This window comes from Ylistrum balloti, unplaced genomic scaffold (assembly GCF_031769215.1).
Source record: "Ylistrum balloti isolate Yb309-2 unplaced genomic scaffold, AGI_CSIRO_Ybal_v1 Utg370594, whole genome shotgun sequence".
Taxonomy (NCBI): Eukaryota; Metazoa; Mollusca; class Bivalvia; order Pectinida; family Pectinidae; genus Ylistrum; species Ylistrum balloti.
This window is the reverse complement of record NW_026782368.1, coordinates 474,122-498,430: the sequence shown is the minus strand read 5'-3', so window position 1 is coordinate 498,430 and position 24,309 is coordinate 474,122. Positions and strand designations below refer to the sequence as shown.

The 24,309-nt window shown below is 37.0% G+C and overlaps 2 protein-coding genes across 2 annotated transcripts in view; both read right to left on the bottom strand.

Annotated features, from left to right (window-relative positions):
* Positions 1 to 3,356: 3,356 nt before the first annotated feature.
* Positions 3,357 to 10,828, bottom strand: LOC132556850 (vacuolar protein sorting-associated protein 37C-like). The gene is made up of 5 exons (XM_060221286.1): positions 10,748 to 10,828; positions 9,136 to 9,379; positions 5,125 to 5,296; positions 4,562 to 4,644; positions 3,357 to 4,187 (listed from the first exon to the last, which is right to left on the bottom strand). Exons 2-5 carry the CDS (start codon positions 9,316 to 9,318, stop codon positions 3,867 to 3,869), a joined length of 759 nt encoding a protein of 252 aa, XP_060077269.1. The 5' UTR covers positions 9,319 to 9,379; positions 10,748 to 10,828; the 3' UTR covers positions 3,357 to 3,866.
* A 6,299-nt stretch (positions 10,829 to 17,127) lies between these two features.
* Positions 17,128 to 24,309, bottom strand: part of LOC132556845 (protein phosphatase Slingshot homolog 1-like) — a 56,727-nt gene continuing 49,545 nt past the window's right edge. The window contains exon 18 of the mRNA XM_060221280.1: positions 17,128 to 23,896. Coding sequence (XP_060077263.1) covers positions 22,512 to 23,896 — 1,385 coding nt within the window. The 3' untranslated portion in view covers positions 17,128 to 22,511. The remainder of the gene's footprint in view (positions 23,897 to 24,309) is intronic.

The window sequence follows — 24,309 nt, the reverse complement described above, 5'->3', positions numbered from 1 at the left end:
CAGATAAAGTCACGTGATATTACATAATGCTTCATGGTTTTGTTTACACACTTATTTAAATACTGGTTAACTAAACACCAATATGTCTACAGATTATATTATTGTTTGAAAAAATCTATGTCCTGTTTGTCCCAAAAACATTTTGTACACTAATAGGGCAGTGTGTTGTTGTAACATTTAAGGTACCTGTGTGTGTTGTTTTAACAGGTAAAAAATTTGTCCAAAATTTTATACACATGTAAACCATAAAGGTATTTGAAACATTTTGAAAAAATCAAATACAAATATTATTATAACGTTAACTAATATATATGCATGTATGAATAATTAATATGAATTAAATAAAATAATTTAAATAGGATATTAGAAAGAAATGATTTTGTTAAAATATTCGCTGAGTCGCTGTTCTTCCACTACCACCACATCACATCGAGGACTGCTGGTTCAACGCCTTGGAGGACCTTGAAGACGTCGACCTACCCGTAGATACAATCACTGACTACGTCACCACCCAATGGATAGAAGGAGGCCGACAAGTTTGGAACCACTTTAACAACGATGGACCCAGGGCCACAAACAACTTGGAAGGATGGCATAGCAAACTCAAGAAAAAGATCCCACATGCACATCCAAGCATTTTCATATTCCTCAGAGAATTGAAAGACATTCACGCTACCAATTACATTAACCGCCCACAACATGCTGCATGAGGACTGCCTGTGCCAAAGAGACGTCGTTACAGAATGCTAAATGGCCGTCTTATCCAACTGAAAACTCTCCTACGAAACAACAACATCAACTACATCAATTATGGAGACAGAACCACATACCTGTTGCACATGGACTGATTTCGTTTTATTTTGAATTGTGTTAATTTATCGGTTTCATTTATTTCTATAGTTATGTCCTGAACTGTATAGTTGAACATGAAATATACACTATATCACATCCTTCCAAGTTAAATTTTGTTGTAAGTATAATTGATAATTATATAAAATGTACATTATATCATAGTGGTATGTAGTGCTAAATTTATCTGTATTTTAAATAAAACTAAGATTAATTGCTGGTTTGTTTTCTTAGCCATTACAGACTTATACATACAAAATCCTGTTTGTCCCAAAAAATATTTTTACCTGATTTTTCAGTTTTGGGACAAACAGGATGACACCGTTTGATTAATTGTCATCGCTATATGATTATTCACCTAAATTGTGTTTTCTTCCAGTCGCCAATAGTTGGTGTCTGTCCATATTACACTCTGATGAATCGTGGCACTGACGCACAGTTGTCACTAATATCAGATCTCTAAACACTATACACTATCTAAACTCACAGATCACAAATGCAGGTTAATGCACTTCTGATATATCCATCGATTAAAATCGTTAACTTTTGGATTTTAATATTATTAAAACATTACTGAAGAGTCTAAGAAGTACGAGAAACTACAGTCATTGTGTGTCGTCCGTCGTCAGCAATGCTTCAACTTTACCAAAAAGCCCAGGATGCTGACATTTTGCCTGTAGCATGATGGGATGAAGAGCAACCATGTTTGTTTAAATGACTGACAATTTAACAATTTTGATAGCCCTTCGTCCCATTAAGTTATTAAGTTATTGAGAAGTCGTTAAAAACTTTAACATATATGACCGCTGTGACCTTGAAAGCAAGTCAAGACCATTCTTTTTCACAAACTTGGTAGCCCTTCATCACATCATACTGCATGCCCAATTTAAGCACCCTAGGTCTTTTGGTTGAAAGAACTCATTTGAATGGAAATTTATGCACAGCGGATGACTCACGGCGAACAAACAATGGCTATAGCTCATCCTGACACTTCAGGTCAGATGACCTAAAAAATTGCAGTTAGATTGGGTAATCTGTAGGTCTTCTGCACTAAGACATACCACTTGCATATAAAACTGTCTCCTGTGATCTGAAAAGGTGCAGATATTACTGTTGCTGAAATGATCTTGTGACGAGTCCTTTCTTATTTGTTCTGTACAACTACCAACAAGTCCTCTAAAAAGATGCAACACCTGGAGTCAGAGGTCAAACACCTTGAGTCAGAGGTCTTAACACCTGGAGTCAGAGGTCCAACACCTGGAGTCAGAGGTCTAAAAACCTTGAGTCAGAGGTCTAAACACCTTGAGTCAGAGGTCCAACACCTAGAGTCAGAGGTCCAACACCTGGAGTCAGAAGTCTAACACCTGGAGTCAGAGGTCTAAACACCTTGAGTCAGAGGTCTAAACACCTTGAGTCAGAGGTCTAAACACCTTGAGTCAGAGGTCCAACACCTGGAGTCAGAGGTCTAAACACCTGAAGTCAGAGGTCTAAACACCTGGAGTCAGAGGTCTAAACACTTGGAGTCAGAGGTCTAAACACCTGGAGTCAGAGGTCTAAACACTTGGAGTCAGAGGTCTACACACCTGGAGTCAGAGGTCTAAACACCTTGAGTCAGAGGTCCAACACCTGGAGTCAGAGGTCTAAACACCTGGAGTCAGAGGTCTACACACCTGGAGTCAGAGGTCTAAACACCTTGAGTCAGAGGTCTAAACACCTTGAGTCAGAGGTCCAACACCTGGAGTCAGAAGTCTAAACACCTGGAGTCAGAGGTCTACACACCTGGAGTCAGAGGTCTAAACACTTGGAGTCAGAGGTCTAAACACCTGGAGTCAGAGGTCTAAACACCTGGAGTCAGAGGTCTACACACCTGGAGTCAGAGGTCTAAACACCTTGAGTCAGAGGTCTACACACCTGGAGTCAGAGGTCTAAACACCTGGAGTCAGAGGTCCAACACCTGGAGTCAGAGGTCCAACACCTGGAGTCAGAAGTCTAACACCTGGAGTCAGAGGTCTAAACACCTTGAGTCAGAGGTCTAAACATCTGGAGTCAGAGGTCTAAACACCTGGAGTCAGAGGTCCAACACCTGGAGTCAGAAGTCTAAACACCTGGAGTCAGAGGTCTACACACCTGGAGTCAGAGGTCCAACACCTGGAGTCAGAAGTCTAACACCTCGGCCTGTATTCATGAAACAGTTCTCATGCTCAAGCATGAATTTTGTGCTCAAGTCTTTTGACTTGTTTAAGTTAAAAGTTGATAAATAAGACTGATTTTGCCAAAGATTAAAAAGAATTGAAAGGACTTCAAGTCAAAGGTATATTCAAAGTTTATATTTGACATTTGTATTATTTTATATGATTTAGGCGAATTATAAAAAAGTCTGCTTGAGCACAAAATCTATGCTTGAACTTGAGAATGATTTCATGAATACGGGCCCTGGAGTCACAGGTCAAACATCTTGAGTCAGAGGTGCAACACTCTCAAAAAAAAACAAAGCTCTCAAACCGGTGTTTATTATTAGATTGTTTTAATTGAAATCTGGTTTAGCAAACTTTTTATGACATTCAGTGATATCCATGGCCACGTAAAATGTGAAATTTAACCAAATTAAACACATTAATATATGCTAATGAAATAATTCTGTTGAGGTGACAATTTTTGTATCAATATCTGTTCAATCTTCCTCATTAAAACAGAATGTATACAATATATCACAAAAAATAATGTATCAAGAAAATGAAAACAAAACAAAAGCACAAAATAATCATTAAACATGTCTCACATGATAAAAAAGTGCATTTTATAATAATATCCATCAATTTTCACTATAACCATATCATATATGTATGTATGAACAAGAATTTATCTATCATGAAAAAAATTAACTTCTACTCCTAATTTTAAGTCTTAGTCATTAAAGTGAATAATAATATACAATACTCAAATGATAACAATTCAACATTCACAAAAAAATATGTCTATTTGAAGACTAAAATGTTATATCTGAGCATTTTCCCCCATCACCTATGGTTATAATATCCACCATGGGGCATTTGAAAAGATCCCCCTGAATGGTATGAAGGTCCACTAGGGTAGGGCAGTGCTGCACTCGGCTGGGCTACTGGAGGTGGGGTTGGGTAGTTACCACCTCTGGGTCCAGACCCCCAGTTGTAGTTGGTTTGTTGATTGCTCTCTGGAGCTTGAGTAGATTGAGAACGAATAAGTTCAGTGAGCTTTTGTGACTTCACTTGTTGCAAATGTGAAAGAGTCCTTTTGCTTAAATATTGTTCCAAGAAAGTTTCCACATCCATTTTTCTGTCAAAAAATTGGTCTGAAATTTCCTGTAAATATACAAAAAATATATTTTACCGCAAAAATTTCATATTTTATAATACTATCATGTACTTATCAAATATCTCATCATATTTTGATAACTATCATTAAATTGATACAAACTGATTTTTACAAGCAGTTTGCAGACATGCTTTGTTTGGCTGGTGTCTCATTTGTTCTTTTTTTATTTTTTTATTTTCATCTTTGATAATTCATATGTATTCAGTCATAACATTTTTACATTTTGTTATCATATTTGGTCATTTATGTAAAACTGACTTTACAAGTTTGCACAAACAAAACGATTTAAAATACCATTCAATTAAAAAAGCACCAATTTGTTTGATGCTGTACACTAAAGGCAAAGACACATCAATCTCACCTCAGCTTCTTCCTCCGTCTTTGCTGCAGCTGTTTGTAGTAACACACAGACTGTGTCTAAAGATTGCTCTCTTCTTAAGACATCTAGAACACAGAAACAAGCCGATTTGGAAAGACTATGGAGGTGGAAGGTACAATTTTTTTAAACTTTAACTCTTTTTGTATTTCAGTGAAATAGTTATTTGACTCTGGAATTATGTAAGTTATCAAGAGAAATATGGTTCGATCTCACTCAAATCATAATCTGTGAAACTGTTTCAATTGTTTAATTGATATAAGTATACATACTCCAACATCCTTAGAGTACTCATCTCATCTCTAATTATATCCATTTTACAATATTATAGTTAATACATTGTATCAATATCGGAAGCCAACAAAACTGTGCTCTGTTGTTTGACACAAACAACAAAGCAGAATCTCGTGGGTTTCTAACAATTGGTTAATATACTTAGTTTTAAACATGTTCCCAGTTAACTAAGTTAATGTATCCATAAATAATGATTATAATCATAAGAGCTCCAGTCCAACATCCTTCTGAACTATCAACTCTGTCAAGCATACCTAACTTAGATTTGTCCATGGCTAAAGCTGTTTTGAGGCTATTAGCATCTTCATAGTTTGTTGCAAGTTTCCTCTTTTGAGTCTCCAGTTTGGGCATTACACTAATATTATATTCAGCCACACTCTTGTTCTGTGCCATCAACATCTCTCTCTCTGTCTGAATGTTCTTCACCTGTTGTGAATAAAGTAGTATCTTTGATGATACTGATGCATGTACCAATGAAACAAGAGATCCCAGAGGGATCTTGGCGCCCACCATTTGAGGATCTGTTTTCAGTTCTTGAAGATTTGTTTATTTTTTTTTGTTTGTTACAGGTGTTGTAAATGTTCATGAACCGGTCTTCATTGAATGTACTCAATGATGGCACAAGATATTTTTACTAAGCACCTATTAGCAAATATCATTTGAAAAAGATCCCAAAGTATTATTAGATAGCAGTCAGTTACAGGTGGATAATGGACAATATGCTTGTGCTGTATTACTGTCGACATCCAAGATGGCTGCCTGTGGGCCACCTTGATTTCAAATCAGTCCAAAAAAGGTACAATGAACAACTAGGGACCAAGGAAAACCAATATCTATGAAATATCAGAAGGATCCATCCAGTACTTCCTCAGATATAGCAGTAACAAGATTTTACTCTCAAAATCCAAGATGGCTGCCTGTCAGCCATCTCGATTTCGGATCCGTCCAAAAAGATGTAATGCACAACTAGGAACCAAAGGGAACCTGCATATGAAATTTGAGAAAGATCCATACAGTACTTTCCAAGAAATAGCAGTAACAAACTTTTACATTCAAAATCCAAGATGGCCACCTGTCTGCCATCTTGAATTCGAATCAGTCCAAAAAAGGTACAATGCACAACTAGGGACCAAGGGGAAACTGCATATGAAATTTGAGAAAGATCCATCTAGTACTTTCCAAGAAATAGCAGTAACAAACTTTTACTTCCAAAATCAAAGATGGCTGCCTGTCGGCCATCTTGAATTCGAATCAGTCCAAAAAAGGTACAATGCACAACTAGGGACTAAGGGGTAACTGCATATGAAATTTGAGTAAGATCCATCCAGTACTTTCCAAAAAATAGCAGTAACAAACTTTTACTTCCAAAATCAAAGATGACTGCCTGTCGGCCATCTTGAATTCGAATCAGTCCAAAAAAGGTACAATGCACAACTAGGGACCAAGGGGGAAACTGCATATGAAATTTGAGGAAGATCCATCCAGTACTTTCTCAGAAATAGCAGTAACAAACTTTTACTTCCAAAATCAAAGATGGCCACCTGTCGGCCATCTTGAATTCGAATCAGTCCAAAAAAGGTACAATGCACAACTAGGGACCAAGGGGGAAACTGCATATGAAATTTGAGGAAGATCCATCCAGTACTTTCTCAGAAATAGCGGTAACAAACTTTTACTTCCAAAATCAAAGATGGCCACCTGTCGGCCATCTTGAATTCGAATCGGTCCAAAAAAGGTACAATGCACAACTAGGGACCAAGGGGAAACTGCATATGAAATTTGAGAAAGATCCATCCAGCACTTTTCCAGAAATAGCAGTAACAAACTTTTACTTCCAAAATCAAAGATGACTGCCTGTCGGCCATCTTGAATTCGAATCAGTCCAAAAAAGGTACAATGCACAACTAGGGACCAAGGGGGAAACTGCATATGAAATTTGAGGAAGATCCATCCAGTACTTTCTCAGAAATAGCGGTAACAAACTTTTACTTCCAAAATCAAAGATGGCCACCTGTCGGCCATCTTGAATTCGAATCAGTCAAAAAAAGGTACAATGCACAACTAGGGACCAAGGGGAAACTGCATATGAAATTTGAGAAAGATCCATCCAGCACTTTTCCAGAAATAGCGGTAACAAACTTTTACTTCCAAAATCAAAGATGGCCACCTGTCGGCCATCTTGAATGCGAATCAGTTCAAAAAAGGTACAATGCACAACTAGGGACCAAGGGGAAACTGCATATGAAATTTGAGAAAGATCCATCTAGTACTTTCCAAGAAATAGCAGTAACAAACTTTTACTTCCAAAATCCAAGATGGCTGCCTGTCGGCCATCTTGAATTCGAATCAGTCCAAAAAAGGTACAATGCACAACTAGGGACTAAGGGGTAACTGCATATGAAATTTGAGTAAGATCCATCCAGTACTTTCCAAAAAATAGCAGTAACAAACTTTTACTTCCAAAATCAAAGATGACTGCCTGTCGGCCATCTTGAATTCGAATCAGTCCAAAAAAGGTACAATGCACAACTAGGGACCAAGGGGGAAACTGCATATGAAATTTGAGGAAGATCCATCCAGTACTTTTCCAGAAATAGCAGTAACAAACTTTTACTTCCAAAATCAAAGATGGCCACCTGTCGGCCATCTTGAATTCGAATCAGTCCAAAAAAGGTACAATGCACAACTAGGGACCAAGGGGGAAACTGCATATGAAATTTGAGGAAGATCCATCCAGTTCTTTCTCAGAAATAGCGGTAACAAACTTTTACTTCCAAAATCAAAGATGGCCACCTGTCGGCCATCTTGAATTCGAATCGGTCCAAAAAAGGTACAATGCACAACTAGGGACCAAGGGGAAACTGCATATGAAATTTGAGAAAGATCCATCCAGCACTTTTCCAGAAATAGCAGTAACAAACTTTTACTTCCAAAATCCAAGATGACTGCCTGTCGGCCATCTTGAATTCGAATCAGTCCAAAAAAGGTACAATGCACAACTAGGGACCAAGGGGGAAACTGCATATGAAATTTGAGGAAGATCCATCCAGTACTTTCTCAGAAATAGCGGTAACAAACTTTTACTTCCAAAATCAAAGATGGCCACCTGTCGGCCATCTTGAATTCGAATCAGTCCAAAAAAGGTACAATGCACAACTAGGGACCAAGGGGAAACTGCATATGAAATTTGAGAAAGATCCATCCAGCACTTTTCCAGAAATAGCGGTAACAAACTTTTACTTCCAAAATCCAAGATGGCCACCTGTCGGCCATCTTGAATGCGAATCAGTTCAAAAAAGGTACAATGCACAACTAGGGACCAAGGGGAACCTGTATATGAAATTTGAGAAAGATCCATCCAGTACTTTTCCAGAAATAGCGGTAACAAGAATTGTTTACGGATGGACGGACCACGGACGCAGGGCGATTTGAATAACCCACCATCTATTAGATAGATGGTGGGCTAAAAATACTTCACAACATTTAGACACTAGTTTAGAAAGCCCAAATACCGATACTTAAAGCCACCGTTCAAACTGGAAAAATACTCTACTAACATATACAAGTAGATATAAATTACATATCTCTAGAGCAGGGTTTTCCATAATTTTGTTAGTAGTAGGCTGTGTAGTGAAAGTAGGAGGCTGGCCTGCCATGTACGTGTAGTCGTGTACGGAACATTATTACGGAACTGGATTGGTGTAGGCGGCCAAATGATCAAAGTAGCTGGTCAAATTGGCCGGCGACCGGCTCTTATGGAAAACCCTGCTAGAGTGAGGTTTTTGGTACAAGGAGATTTGATACTGAGGAAACAAACATTAGCGCAATGCTCTCTTGAATATTTCTGCCTTGGAATTAAAATTCTCTATTCATTTTCAAGAATTTTCTTTCTTTATCTCCACCAAAAGCATCAGTCATTGTCACATCATTTTTCTTCAAGCCACTTGAGAGACATGCATTTAATTATACAACTCATTCATATATTGTCATTTGGTCATTACCATAAATAAAGTTTCTTGCTTGAACTAGGCGTAGGCAAACATTTTTTTCTGTTTTTTAAGATGTGACTCTACGGTATATGTTAAATAATAACATTTCCAAACAAAGACATTTAACATATATAAATGTATACATGTCACTCTTAATTGTGTATTCCACATCAGTTCATCCATCTCTTTCTCCAACACATAGTATTATATGATATGATTTGTGTATTTGACAATAAAGATTTAGAGGAAATCTCCTTGGTAGACATGAAAATGTACCTGAGGAAGGTCTGAAATGATGTCTTGTAGTTTGTCATCATTATCCAGAAGATTCATGAGCTCCTCTTTGTTGAGATGTTGCAGTATAGCTACAGCAGCAGCTTCATCACATTTCAAGACTGGAGCCTGAGTTCGAGGAGAGTTTGATCCTCTATCCTGATCTGCTGTGAAGTGCCCATACATATTGGAATATGGTATTTCAATGGTAACTTCTCAGAAATGTAGACCAGGTGTGTTAAGATTCCTATTCAAGAAAAAAAGAAAGAGATAGAATCCTGTGTCTCTCTGTTTTTTTACAAGCCAGATAAAACATATCTATTCATAGGCAAAAATAAGATTTCTTGTCAAATCTATGTAATGAAACCTTTTATACTCAACTCAAATGTTGAATACAATTTATTGGTTGGTTTTTCTTTCAAAATAAGTCTGTTTGCTAGAACAAAAAATAAAAAATTATGCTGTGTGCTGTACACATTCCTAAAATGATATATTGAGTAATGATAGTATTAACAGTTGACGATCCTGAACATACAAGCATATAACCAAAGAGCTTGAATATATAAAAGAATTACATTGTACCCAACTATATTTGTATTGATTGTGTTTGGGTGTGTACTGATAAATATATATATATATGTGTGTGTGTGTGTGTGTGTGTGTGTGTGTGTGTGTGTGTGTGTGTGTGTGTGTGTGTGTGTGTGTGTGTGTGTGTGTGTGTGTGTGTGTGTGTGTGTGTGTGTGTGTGTGTGTGTGTGTGTGTGTGTGTGTGTGTGTGTGTGTGTGTGTGTGTGTGTGTGTGTGTGTGTGTGTGTGTGTGTGTGTGTGTGTGTATTCTGCCTTACTTCCCAACCACTGAATGTACCTTGACCCTTGTTTTTAATCACATGTAGCCAGGAACGTAAAAAGAGGGACTGGAAACAAGGCCCATGTGTTTGCTTTTGCGTTTGTCAAGTATTTTCAGACTATCTATCATTACCCTATTCACTTCAAGGCTGTTGACGTACCACTGATCACACTGACCATAGCCGTTATGTCCATCAAGGAGAAGTGAAGTTATCCTAAAATTTGCTGCCTTTATAAGAGATATAAATAGTGTCCTATAATGTAACGTTACCTTCCATATGAAAGGGACACCTATATTCTACAAGATGTTCAGCTATGTAATGATAATGAAATTATAACTGTATACGTATAAGATCAGGTGTTTTTATTAATAATCGACCTTAGTTATTGAACTAAGCATGTCTACATAGTTAAATATAGCTTTTAATGGAATATTACTATAACAGCGAAATTAGTAGTTTCCTTCATCTAGTTAAATATAGCTTTTAATGGAATATTACTATAACAGCGAAATTAGGACTTCCCTTCATCTAGTTAAATATAGTTTTTCATGGAATATCACTATAACAGCGAAAATTGTACTTTTCCCCTGACCTGTCTAGTGTCAAATAGTTATGTTTATATGTGTACATGAACCTGCCAGCTGGTCATGACTCATAAATCAACGACGGAGAACACAAACTCGAATTTAAATTATCATGGCGACGTTTTCTGATATGGGAATGGTATACAAGAAAATTTCTGCATACACAAATCATACTTCACTGACCTCATTAAGAATAGACACTCGCATTCGCTTCCTCAATCTTCTCTTTCATGACAACTTCTCCAAGATTACTACATCCGGAAGTGACGCCTATAGCCAAGGAAAGACAACTCTGCATATTTCTGTAAATTTTTAAGGATGCTGAATACACGATATTGGTATTTAAACGGTATATTTGAGTAAAAAGAGATATTCATGTTTTCTTTTCTTTTCCGGTGGACCATTTAGTGAATAATTGCTCGGGTATACGATAACTCAGTCGGTAGAGCGTCAGGCTTTATGTCACTTCACCCAGGGACGTCCCTGCTTCACCACACGAAGTGATGAACAGAGGTGTTGCCAAGAGATCCGGCTGTTTTCCGTTACGTTATGTTATCGCAACTTACTGATCGACCTCCCCATCGTATCAAAGATACTTTCCATAAATTAATCAACAATGTGAAAGATGTCTACAACAACTACTACAGATACTACTTTTTAAAAACCTCAAAAGAGCATTTATAGTTTTATTGTTTAACACCGGAACAGAGGAATCCGACTTGTACATAACGTACGCGTTCTGCAAATGATTGTTCTGCCACTGGTGACTTCAAATCCTTGGTATTAACTTTTGTGTTTGTTCACTGAGCCTTGAATCCGCGAACTCCTCTCTACTTATTGCTCTTATCTAATTTTATTTACCTGTGCCTTTCTAATGTAGTTAGGGTGGTTTCCGCATTAGAGACCAAAGCCACCTTTCCGGCCTTTGAGAAAAGTGAAACTAATGAATGAAAAGTGACGGATCACAAAAGTGACGCGAGTCAGAGACTCAATCGGTAAACTACTCAGCCCTTTAATGTCATCAATTTAATGATGCTTTTCTCCACTGTGCTATTTCGGACAGAGAGTGGTATACAATGGAAGATGGTACTTCAGTTAGCACAATAAATTTTAAAATCATCAAGCTTTTTAATAGCACGGGTTTAGAATATTCTAAGCGCTAATACTATTTATTGGAAAAGTTAGTTGTGTGCTTTTGGAGACGGATGGAGTACACTGGCTAAGCTAGTTAACTTGAATTTCTTCGCTACAGCGCTCTAATCTCTCTGTGTATTACCACGGATTTAAAATATAATTCAACGTTCGTAATATGCATCCCTGAAACAACGGTATGAAAGAATTTAATCCGGGAAATTAGTCTTGCGGCGTTGATAAATATCTAAACTTGTTTGTAGTATCGATTGGCCTCACGTTGTCAGCATGACTGCGTTGTCGTGGTCCAGGGGGCAATTACTTACTTTTTAAAAAAGTAACGGCGGGATACCATGGTACACTGCAGCGTATTTTTCCCTCCTGCCTTAAAATTTGACATGGCAGCTACATGTTCCGGCGGTGCAGAGAGCGATAATGATCGCAACCCCTGTAGTGAGGATGCCCAAACCATTTATATCTAATCCTAGATGCCGCGCGACGGCGCCTGTGACATGTCTCGGTCCGCCTTCTTGGGAAGGTATTGTACAAGCTGTCATAAACAGAAGACGTTTCACTGTATGCCTTATCTGATTAACCTTTGTATGATAGGGCCTATTCATTTTGACTTGTCAACATACATATTGTTATAAGTGGTAGATGTCATTGTAACAGGAAGTGTTTCAAGTAATTATGAAAGGGGTTTTTGAAGTACTATCAATATACAGTTATCCTGGGCTTATTAGTGACGAATACAGAACATGTAGACAGAAGACATGATTTGTTGACTGTTTTATGGTATCAGTGCTGCATATGTCGAGAGTGTTATACATACTTTGTATTTGACTGGTGCAATATGGGACTTAAGATAAAGTAGTTTGCACTTCAAGCAAGGTCAAACTGTACTTGTTTTCATTATTGTCATGAATGATGTAATTATTGTTGCATCAACTTCAAACAGTTATTGGATTATAGGTTTACCTTCTCTGTACATGTATGTGAATGTTCAGTGTGAAGGCGAACAACATGCTGCATTTCATTAGAATCGCCTGTAAGCGAGACCGATTGTATGTTACCTTACATTGTTTTGCTGTGATCTCCTCATTCCTGATGTACCAAAATTCAAGAAAGTAGCCAGTGGGATTATTATTATTTATAAATTACTCGTATAAATATCAAGGCATACTTTTATTGTGCATCTGATTTTCTTGTGTCATTTTACAGATTCATCATGCATAATGTTATGTATTAAAATATGAATGAAAATGTCTCTTAGTTTCATGTTTTTACTAAGACTCCCACAATCACACTGCATGTGACTATATATATTATTAATTCGTGCATCTCATGGTCAGAGGCTGTTAACTGCTGTGTGGTACTTTGCATTCAGTGTTCTGCATGCTGATATAACCTTTAATAAACTGCGTAAATCTGGGGTATATTGGGGGTTGGGGTGGGGGGAGGGTGTTATTATATGTCAGTTTATTGTTAAAATTATCCTATGCAAAATAACTGAGGAGTATGTATTTTTTCAATAATTTTTACATTTTAGATATTTCCGTTATTTTTTCTTTTATTTTGATTCCCGATAACTCCACTTTGAGATGACTACAGCATGGAACTTTTTCTCAGCTTTAAGATTATTTGTGTTGAAACGTGGGCTAGTGACCGAGCTACACTTTTTTCAGTGTGATTTCTAGCATGAGGCCCATTGTGTCGCTACACAATACCTTCCCAAGATGGCGGCGCTGCAGACACGTTGTGTCAACAGTCGCGGATAGGCCGTGCGGCATCTAGGTTAGATATCTTTGGTCCAAACCCTTGATCTCTTTATAGAATTTTCAGGAGATGGGATTCGATATGGTTGAGAGAGAAGATATCTTCACTGGAATACTATGTTCGGTTTAAGGACCAATTGGTTATAGATTTGATTACCTGTTGTAATTTTTCTGCTCTCAGCTAGATTTCTTTTCGAAAATACCACGAGCACAGTCTAGCTGTCTAGAGAAAAGTTTAAACTAAGCCAAGTCTAAATACGTACGGTTATCATTACAAACTACACATTATCTCTACTAATTAATTGTCCATTCTGCAACACGCTTCTCTCCCCCATAAGCGTGCATGCCTGTGTGAGTAATGCGTCTCAACGGCATCTTTTATAGTACTGCTACATGCAATTCCCAAACCCCGACCATATTATATACCTGCCGTGATCATGAGTTATAAAGGTTTGGTATCTCACTTAACACCATCTGTTGGAGTGGATTGTATAAATCTGCTAAAATGTTCATACATAGCCAAGATTCATTATGTCAACCTTTTACAAATCGTTTTAATCTGTCTACGGTGTATTTCCTATTTAAATGTCGAATCCTGCATTCACTCAACAAAGCTAACGTTTGATCATTTAACTTTAAAATCAGAAATACACTTTACAATGAAAATTACAGAACTGTTAACTGTGATACCATATAATATGTATAATACATATGATAATATGTAAGATTTCGAAAGTAATTTTATAAATATCTATGACCAATTGTATTTATCTTTGGTGACATTTCCACCCCTTTCTGAATGCTTTCAGCTGGGACTATGGATGCCAGTCTGTCCTGCTGCACCTTGAGGGCTGCCGCCAGGGCATGGCTAGTTTTAAACTTCCTAGAGTCACTCAATGTTGCTGTGGAATCTGCGAGCTTACGGACGTAGCGAGTCAGCAGTTGGACATACCAGCTGTTACCTCTGCCTTTTGAATTGGTTTCATAACTACAGGCTTGTACCTCTTAGAAAGGGGGTCCCTAGTGTTCGACCGTCCGACCTCTCATTTCAAACCTTTTATTCAGAGATATTCATCGTTACAAAGACTGACGATCTGTACAATTATGCAAAGGATAACACTTTGTCTCATGTTAGCAAAAACAGGTCATTGCGGTGTTTTAAAAACTTAAAGTAATTTTTTAATAGACTTGTTTTCAAACGATGGAATGCATGCTAACTCGAATATAATAAGCTCGAAAAGAAATTGCATGTACTTTTCTCATTATAGCCGATCCTTAAAGAAATTGCATGTACTTTTCTCATTATAGCCGATCCTTAAAGAAATTGCATGTACTTTTCTCATTATAGCCGATCCTTAAAGAAATTGCATGTACTTTTCTCATTATAGCCGATCCTTAAAGAAATTGCATGTACTTTTCTCATTATAGCCGATCCTTAAAGAAATTGCATGTACTTTTCTCATTATAGCCGATCCTTAAAGAAATTGCATGTACTTTTCTCATTATAGCCGATCCTTAAAGAAATTGCATGTACTTTTCTCATTATAGCCGATCCTTAAAGAAATTGCATGTACTTTTCTCATTATAGCCGATCCTTAAAGAAATTGAAAAGCTTGATAAAACTCTGACGAGTAAAACTTGCGCTGCCATCTTGATATAATACAAGGGTCGAGCGAAGGGTGCACGAATCTTGGGACGGGTCTTTATCACTTAAGCAAAGAGTATTATTGACAGCAGTACATTTGTCGCCTCCCTTGTTGACTGGCGTACTTGAGTCTTTTCACGAACTTAATTTCTCTCTAATAGAACACAGTCATTCTAAAAGATTCTGGTATACATAAGGATTATATTTCTTTGTCTGTTTGACAGGGTAGGGCATTTAGATATTATTATATGACCATTTTGATATCGCGTCCCTTATCAACCCGAGAGTCCCGATACCAGCTAGAGAACCGAAGGCCTCTAGGACTTATTAGGGGTATGCTATCAAGTGGTCATGAAATGACCTTTTTATCGTATGATTTTTTTCTTTTATTTCATCCAACTCGACAATTCTTGTCGCAAGTTCTTCCTCGTCGCCATGATTAGTTGTTTACGTTCGCAGACGACCGTTGCCGGTGTAACAAATAAGAGCATTTTGAAACAAGTTATTTCAACTTATACTAATCACTCTTCTTGGCCCGGATGTAAGCGCGCGAGGGGTCTAGCTGTGGGAGGAAACCGGAGTACCCGGGAAAACCCACGTGGCAGAGCAGATGACCCGGACGGCAAGGTGAAAGGCGAGGGCGTTACCACTGCGTCACCCGACCACCCACTTGGCTAATGAAAGGAATTCCTGAAGTGCACAATACTATGGGTACATTTCATTGTCTATATTTCTAAAAAAGGAGAAACAGTGAACTGTCAATGAGGGGAAATTGCCAGAATGTGAAGGGACTGAGAATCCAGAACGAAGTGTAAGACAATAGAGACAATGAGGCAGTAGAAGCTGGTGAGACGCAGCATGATCAGTCAGGAAGCACGCCACAGTACTGAGAACTTCCATGTCCCTGCGGAATAGCTCAATGACACTACGCAACTAGCGGAGGACAAATCAATTCCCACAGAGCAGACAACTAGCATGGGGAAATTTCAAGCAATGGACAAAAAGGGGGAGGTGCATTTCAGGATGTACTGGAAAAGAAAATGAAAATATCACTACTTAGTAATGTAGAGCGAAAGATAGAGTCAATAACCAGACTAGAGTATATCATCGGGAAAGAACGATTCGGGACTCGAAGACAGAGTTTTTTTCAGGTAATGATTCAGCTGTAACACATAACAGAAAGGTGAGGGCGATACAGCGGATCCGAGGAGAGCTGCGAAAGTTTGACAAACTGTACGGGAAGTGAACAGATGAGGAGAAGAAGGGTTGAGATAGCTGAGTGACCACTTGAAGAAGCGACTGAAAGAGCTTAGGAAAGCGGAGCGGATCACGAAATCACGGAGAGAGGAAATCAAGAAAAGGATAATATTTGTGTGAAATCCTTATAAGTTTACGGCAGCAGTACTCGAAGACAGAATATTAAGGACACTACAATGCCAGAAAGAAGAAGTGAAAGAAGACCTGAAGACTTCAGGTGAGAATGAGAAACGGATCTCATTTTTGGGACCAACCGAAAGAATCTAGCCAGTGGATCATCCAAAAAATCCAATGTAAGGAAACCACCTAGACAGGTGTATAGAGGTTGTGAAGAATATAAGCGTGGTAAGTCAACTGATCAGAGAGGCAAAGGTGAACCGCGGAGATCCAACAGTGGTGTGGTTAGTTCTGGCAAATGCATATAGCACAGTCCCAACACAGCTTAATAAGAAAGGCACTGGCCCAGTACCATGTTCCAGACAAAATGAAGGGCATCATGCGAGGCTGCTTTGGAGGAATATACCTTCCATTTGCCATTAACTAATACGTGACGTCATCGCAGAATCTGGAGTAAGAAATGGCAGGATGTACAATTTCTCCAAACATCGACAAATGCAGTTATGTAATTGTATCAGTTCAGAGCCCAAACAAGAAGGATGAATGGAATAGTCCCGACCAGATGAAAAGTTCCATTAAAATCAATTGTCATACTATATGCTTAAAAACAGGAAACAGAGTGAATAAAACTCAACAGATTATATGTTAATTACATTTTTATTAATTAAATGTAAATTTACTTTTACAAAACTGCCACAAGTTATAAATATTCCACTAATTGCACAATTGAAGCACCTGATGACAGCTAATATTATATGCAAAAATATACATAATTTTGTTGGTATTATGTAATATTAAATAAAACCACGAGAAGGCGTTAAAGAAGTACTTTTCATCAATAAATAACAGTTATTACTGAATGTGAATACCACCCACTTCCAGATGTCAGCATTAAAAAACAGACTTCATTCTAGATCCAATGAGGGACTCTTTTTATGATGAATTTCCTTATCTACCATTAAAAGTCGGCAAAGATGATAAAGATGACGAATATCCCCTGATTACAAGGGTCTGACCAGCAGAGATATGAGAAGTCCAGTTTCTAAGGTAACCAAGGAAACTCTTCAAACCATGTTGTGGTTCCCCATGGTTACTTAGATGTGCTGAACTTCGGCCACAAATATGATCTTTTCTTACAATATTATCACAAAAGCTTTGCAGAAGCCTGACATTTTATGTGTACCAATGAGATTGTGAGTACATTTACATAGTGTATGTAACATCCAGAACTGTAATGGAGTCTTTTAAAAAACTAAACAAAAACAAAAACAAAATGCCATTAAAACGTCATTCAATAAAACAGAGCAAAACAATTAATTTGTACAAAATATCTACCCTCTGATCTCTTTCAATCACTCAGCACTGATCTCTACTAAACTGTACATGTAATTAGCAGAAAGGAAGTAATGAAGTGTCGAAGCTACAACAATCAAGCAAATTCAAAGGTTTCACACGTAATATTGATGATAATGGGACTTTAATGTTAAGTAAGATATTATGTTTCTATAGACACATTTTGATGAGCTGAAGATTTGCTCAGAAGAAGAGTCCTGGTGTGACATGTGCTACCAAAATGTGGATATGGTACAAGACATCATCACTCTTTTAGGTAATGTTTCTTGAAGGTAACGGAAGTTAAACACTTGTCCATGGGACTTTCAAGAAATTAGAATTTATCAGTCATTTCGATGGGACATTTTTTTGGTTTTTTGGCCAAATAATATTTTGAAAAGTGGAGAAGGTGCCAAATAGACAGACAGCACAATTTGTTGCTATGTCCCAAATCTTTAGAATAGATTAGAAGGAATAATTGTATGTATCATTAGTTGTGTGAACATTCAAGCCAACAGGATATTCTTCGTGGTAAACCTGTACATCTCTATTCTTCGTGGTATACCTGTACATCTCTGTTCTTGTTTGTAAACCTGTATATCTCTGTTCTTGTTTGTAAACCTGTATATCTCTGTTCGTGTTTGTAAACCTGTATATCTCTGTTCTTGTTTGTAAACCTGTATGTCTCTGTTCTTGTTTGTAAACCTGTATGTCTCTGTTCTTGTTTGCAAACCTGTATATCTCTGTTATTGTTTGCAAACCTGTATATCTCTGTTCTTGTTTGTAAACCTGTATATCTCTGTTCGTGTTTGTAAACCTGTATATCTCTGTTCTTGTTTGTAAACCTGTATATCTCTGTTCTTGTTTGTAAACCTGTATATCTCTGTTCTTGTTTGTAAACCTGTATATCTCTGTTCTTGTTTGTAAACCTGTATATCTCTGTTCTTGTTTGTAAACCTGTATATCTCTGTTCTTGTTTGCAAACCTGTATATCTCTGTTATTGTTTGCAAACCTGTATATCTCTGTTCTTGTTTGTAAACCTGTATATCTCTGTTCTTGTTTGTAAACCTGTATATCTCTGTTCTTGTTTGTAAACCTGTATATCTCTGTTCTTGTTTGTAAACCTGTATATCTCTGTTCTTGTTTGTAAACCTGTATATCTCTGTTCTTGTTTGTAAACCTGTATATCTCTCAAAATGCTATTTTTTTCACAGTTGATTGGGTTTTACAGGCAAATAAAACCTAATACAGACCTCCCTTCCAAATCAGTGACTCAAGGAATGACCCCTAACTATAGCGTGAAATACATGACTATTAGGGATAGGAATAAGTGAAAACAACAAACAAGGTCAATTGATTTCTTAATCTTTGATCAAGATTTCCACTTCTAGAAAATACTAGCTCATTCATGTTATTATATAACTTTTTATGCAAAGTGAAAAATTTAAAGAAAAATAACAATTGAAACACACCCATTCCATACTATTATTCCACACCAGGTAGAAGCCAATCAGATATTTCACTATAACAATACTATTACGATGGCAATTTCTTAATGCTGGATCTAGGATAAGGCATCGTTAAAATAAAACAGGAATCGGGTACTAGTATCTCACATGGATTCTAACTATCAGTATGTTTCATTCATAATAATTCACGAATATTTCAAATCTGTTAGAAAGAATTGCAGTAATTCAAACGACATGTACAACAAACGGAAATTATTGAAAGTCAACAACTATTGACAAAGTCATGTTACAACAGAATTAAGAGCAAACAGTTCATGAAGTATTTCAAAATAATGACAAACATTTAACAAACAAAACACTAAAGTTGTTAAGTTAATGCAGTTGACTATTGCTAAGGTGTTTATACTACATCACCACTTCAGATTAACAACAAATCAAGAAATCTCCTTTTGTGACAAGAATAATTGGTCATAATACCAATTAAAACAATTTTTGAAACTATAAAATTCATTTCAGTTTTACTTTTTCTATGATGTGCAGTCAAAATTGAATACATTTCAATCCTGCTTTTTTATTTATTATTAAACCTGATAAATACGACGTAGGCCATTTCTGATGCTATATTTTCAATTGACTCTCTATGTCCATGGTCTTGGCAATGTAAATCCTGTCTGAACTATGGTGTTCCGATCATCTTCCATCAGTGTGTTCGCAAATAGTGTACAAGACAGCTAATTACTGTAATGTACATGTAGGGGTAAGGGGTTATCTTAATTTAACATTTTTCACTTTTATGTTTTAAATATGATTTTGCAAACTGCAGTGTCTATATGTTGTTTGTATAGCAAATGTGGATGAACAAATTCATCATTGCGGTAATTTGTCAATAAATGATTATGTGCTAAATTATGACAGTGTTAAATTAAATACATTTGCAGTAGGTTGGAAAAACATTGAAGAGTCTAAATGAAAAAGATCTGATAAACGATCAATAAACATATTTTAGTTAAAGTTTTGGTTTTTCTGTTTTTACTGATAACATTATGGTAATGAAAGCCTCCTCACCTTAAAAAAATTAACAAATGAAATACCTTTTTTCCTAATTGTTGTAAAATAAAAACACTTTAGATTTATTTATGTTCCTTAACAGACAAGAAGTCATCCAGCCATGTGTATTTAACTCACTGGTCCTATAGACTATATGTTAAGTTTTAAAGTGCTCTCTTACCCATATGTTTAAACATGTTTAAAAATTCATATTAATACAGAAAACAGTATGTAGAGTCTATTTCATAATGTTTAGGAAAACATCAGATCTTTACCTTTAATATAAAATCATTCAACCTTCATTTGAAATCAGTAAATTAACAACATACCAATGGGCCTAGGGGTTTCTACCTGACCTCTGACACTTACAGAAAATCAGTTCAAATCTATAGGAAAAGTATTTCTGATTCAAACTGCATACTGATCAATGATTATCAGTCGTTTGCAAGTTTCAGTATGAATGTATAATGGATTGATGATGAGTCACAGATGTCTTCTGAAATAGAGTCCTCCGCCTGTGTTGAGTTATTGCATTACAAAGATTACTGAGAACATCTAATTAAGAAAACAAAGAAAAAATCAACTTTGTTTTACAATTCATACTGAGTTGACATCTAAATGATTAACGTTTGTAAAAGAAAATAAACCATCTTCTTTATAATAACAAAAAAACCCAACATTTTCTGGTGTGCTGTTGAGTAGAGCAGATTGATCATGAATGGAACAATAATGTTGTGTTATTTGGTTAACATGTTATTGGTCAGATGAAATGAAAGGGAATTATTGATCTATGTATATCTGTACAAAGTTATATTAATATTGATTGAATACTTGACAATATGAAACTGTTTTGGTTTTAATTCTGACACAACTGTATTCATATTATCAGCTGTTTAGCCCTGCATTAAACTGATGAAACTACATTTACTGTTGTGCAAAACATCAGAATCTGACAATCTGAAATCCTTAACGGAGGCAAAGATTTCATTTGTTTCACATGGTCCAAATATTCCTCTTTGATCTTAGCCTGGCTTTCCGGAGGATTAAGTGAAACCAACAACAGTTCGATCATCTTCTAAACAAGACATACTCAACACTGAACTGAAAGCACTTTCAATCTTCATTTGCTGTAAATACATGTAGATTCTCTTACTTCACTTTTTTTCAAAATCCAAGGTCACAAAATGAGTTCTACAGCAGTGCATAATGCTATTACATTGTATTAGTAATGTTACATTAATGTAGAGTTAATAGTATTACAATTATACAACTATATATGGCAATGTAAGCTCTAATAAGAGATGAAGTAGATAATGTTATGGAATGGAAGAAGTTGATTTGGTCACCTGTTAAGATTTAATCAGTCCAACACTGTATCACTACAAATTACCAGAGATGTTCCATTAAAACATCTACTTGACCTCACGACCTCACAAGCCATGTTTTGGTTTCCTACCTATAACTTCAAAGTAGGTTATCATTTCAATTCTATCGGTTGTAGCTCTAAACGAAGCCTAGAGTTCTTTAGACGAGTTAGATTTTTTTTAACTGAATTACAATGTGGCTCTATTAAGCCATTGCCTTAATCATTCCTTTACTGCAATACTTTTTTTCTTCATTAGTTTTCAGAAGTGTTAGAGGCACACTTTTATACTGACCTGAGAAAGTAAACTCACTGGTAGCTAATTTGTAAGCTTCTTCAATTCTACAGTTTCTTTCACTGAACAACTGATATATTGAAAATTCCTGCCAGAGTTTGCAACTCAAAGGTTGTAACTCTGCTACATACATACTGGTCTAACAGTTTCTATCTGGCTCTTATGTAAGTAATTCTATTTCAAAATATCGAAACATATTTTACAGATCTTTGGCAAGTAAGAACATGTGCATCTATTTCTTTAAAGAAAAGAAATTTGAAAACAAAGAAGGTTGTCAGATGAAAATTTAATACAGACAATGTTGTAACAGAATGTGAAACAGTGTTGAACTGACTAGAATCTAGCCGAGTGCAGCCCTATAATACAAATCCAGCGCTGCCAATACCAAACACCCATTTGTGACCTTCCTAGCTATCACAAGGTCAATTATCACCAACAAATAACCTTGAAATCATCAACATCACACAAACTACAGCAAACATGCATACATGGTGGGAAAACATATAGGTAGACAATCACATAGTGTTATAAAATGGACTTGCTCTCCTAGTTTCCAGCTTTGTCAAGGGATGAGACTTGCCATGTAACTTTCTAACTTTCTTACCCTCCCATGAAAATGTCGATGGCCCCAGTTCTGTGGGACTAGGGAGAGTGTTGGCATGTCTGAGGCGTGGCCTCTGAGGGGCAGACTCCCCTGTTGTGGTACTGTTACTCCTATGTATATGTTCAGCAGATTTAGGTCGATCATTTGTCTTGCGTAGATTCTGCCTTAGTTGACGCAGTTTTATTGATTGTTCGGACACTGATTGATCTTCGGTTTCTTCCTCTCCTGGAGTGGTGGATGAGCTCTCGGAAGCACTGGAACATGGGCATGGCAATCTTTCAATTTCATCTTTAGAGGGGACAGGGGATTTCATATTTGTAAGTTTACTATTGTCATTTTCTTTTAACACCATAGGGAGGGGTTCCTCTGTAGGCGTGGCCCCTTTAACTCCTGGGTCCTTAACCAGGTCAGTAAGCTCAAACTTGCCTACCAGATCTTTCACTTTCTCCTTTGTCTTCCCCTCAGCAATGTCCTCGTGGGTTTCTATCACAGTTGTTGTGGATTGAGTATTGGTGGGAACAGCAGTATTTACAAATTGGGAGGGATCAATACTGAGGGATGAAGACGGGGTTGTGACACTCCCAGCTACTACATGCCCGTCTTTATGTCTACAAGGGACGTCCAGAGCAGGACTACTGTGTGAATGGGTGACACGAGGTCGGTCACCTGGTGGTGTTAGTGGCTCCACAGCTGGACTGCTGTAACGCCATAGCTTCTTTTTCTTTTCCTGCTGAGCTGAAGCAGTGTCTTTATCTATTATCACCATTTCTTTCATATGGGACTTCTTGGTAACATTTGTAGATTTCTCAATGTTTCTCACCAAGAATTTCACAAGACTGCCCCCTTCTACAGCTTCCTGTTCACTGATCTCCTTCTCTTTTTCTGTCTTTGCTGGATTATTGAGAAATGCTGAACCAATTTCACGAATGAGTTCCAAGGTTTCAGAGTCAAATCTTCTGCTGTTGTCAAGGTCAATGCTTGTCTTTTGTTTCTTTCTCAGAAGTGGAGATGAGGGACTCGCCGAGTCTCTTGAAGACACAGGTGATGTAGAAAACACAGTACCACCTTTTACAGAAGTCTGAATATCATCCTTTTCAGAATTCATATTTCCTCCACTTCCTGTTTCAATCACTTTAGGAATGTCTATAGATGTAGGCACAGTGGCTTTACACTTAAAAGCACCAGAATTGTCTTTGGTATCATCAGCTTTACCAGAAACAATCTTTCCCTCTACATCTTCAGAATCAGGTGTTCGAGCCTCTGACATGTTTCTTTCCCTTGTCTTTTGTTCTATATCTGCAACAGTGAGGGAAAAAAAATGATTGTACAATCTGCAATATGTCATACAGTTCTCAAGCTATACAGTCAAAATTCAAGTGGTGTAAATATGATGTAGGAATGAAATTAAATATGTTTATCTAAATCATTAACATGGAGGCTACAATTATTCAATTAAAATATGGCATCAAAAACAACACAAGTCCCCTTGCTGTTCAACATTTGACTTCAAGGAATAAAGCTACTATAATGCTGACAAGGATGTTTCTAAAAACAAATAGAAATGGCGACATTGACCCTGAAACTCAATTTTTCCATGAACTAACATGCCTTTACTACTAACTCCCCAACCCCACCATTGGTGTCCAATCTTAATTTCAGTATCTTTTTGAAATCACAGTGATGACAACACCAGCAATATCATAGTAAGT

Excerpts from the sequence above, each read along its gene's own strand:
- LOC132556850 (XM_060221286.1), bottom strand. The coding sequence starts at position 9,318 with ATGTATGGGCACTTCACAGCAGATCAGGATAGAGGATCAAACTCTCCT. Across the intron at positions 5,297-9,135 it reads TCATTTCAGACCTTCCTCAG|GTGAAGAACATTCAGACAGA; the intron begins GTACATTTTCAT and ends TATTCACAACAG. Across the intron at positions 4,188-4,561 it reads AGACGGAGGAAGAAGCTGAG|GAAATTTCAGACCAATTTTT; the intron begins GTGAGATTGATG and ends GTATATTTACAG.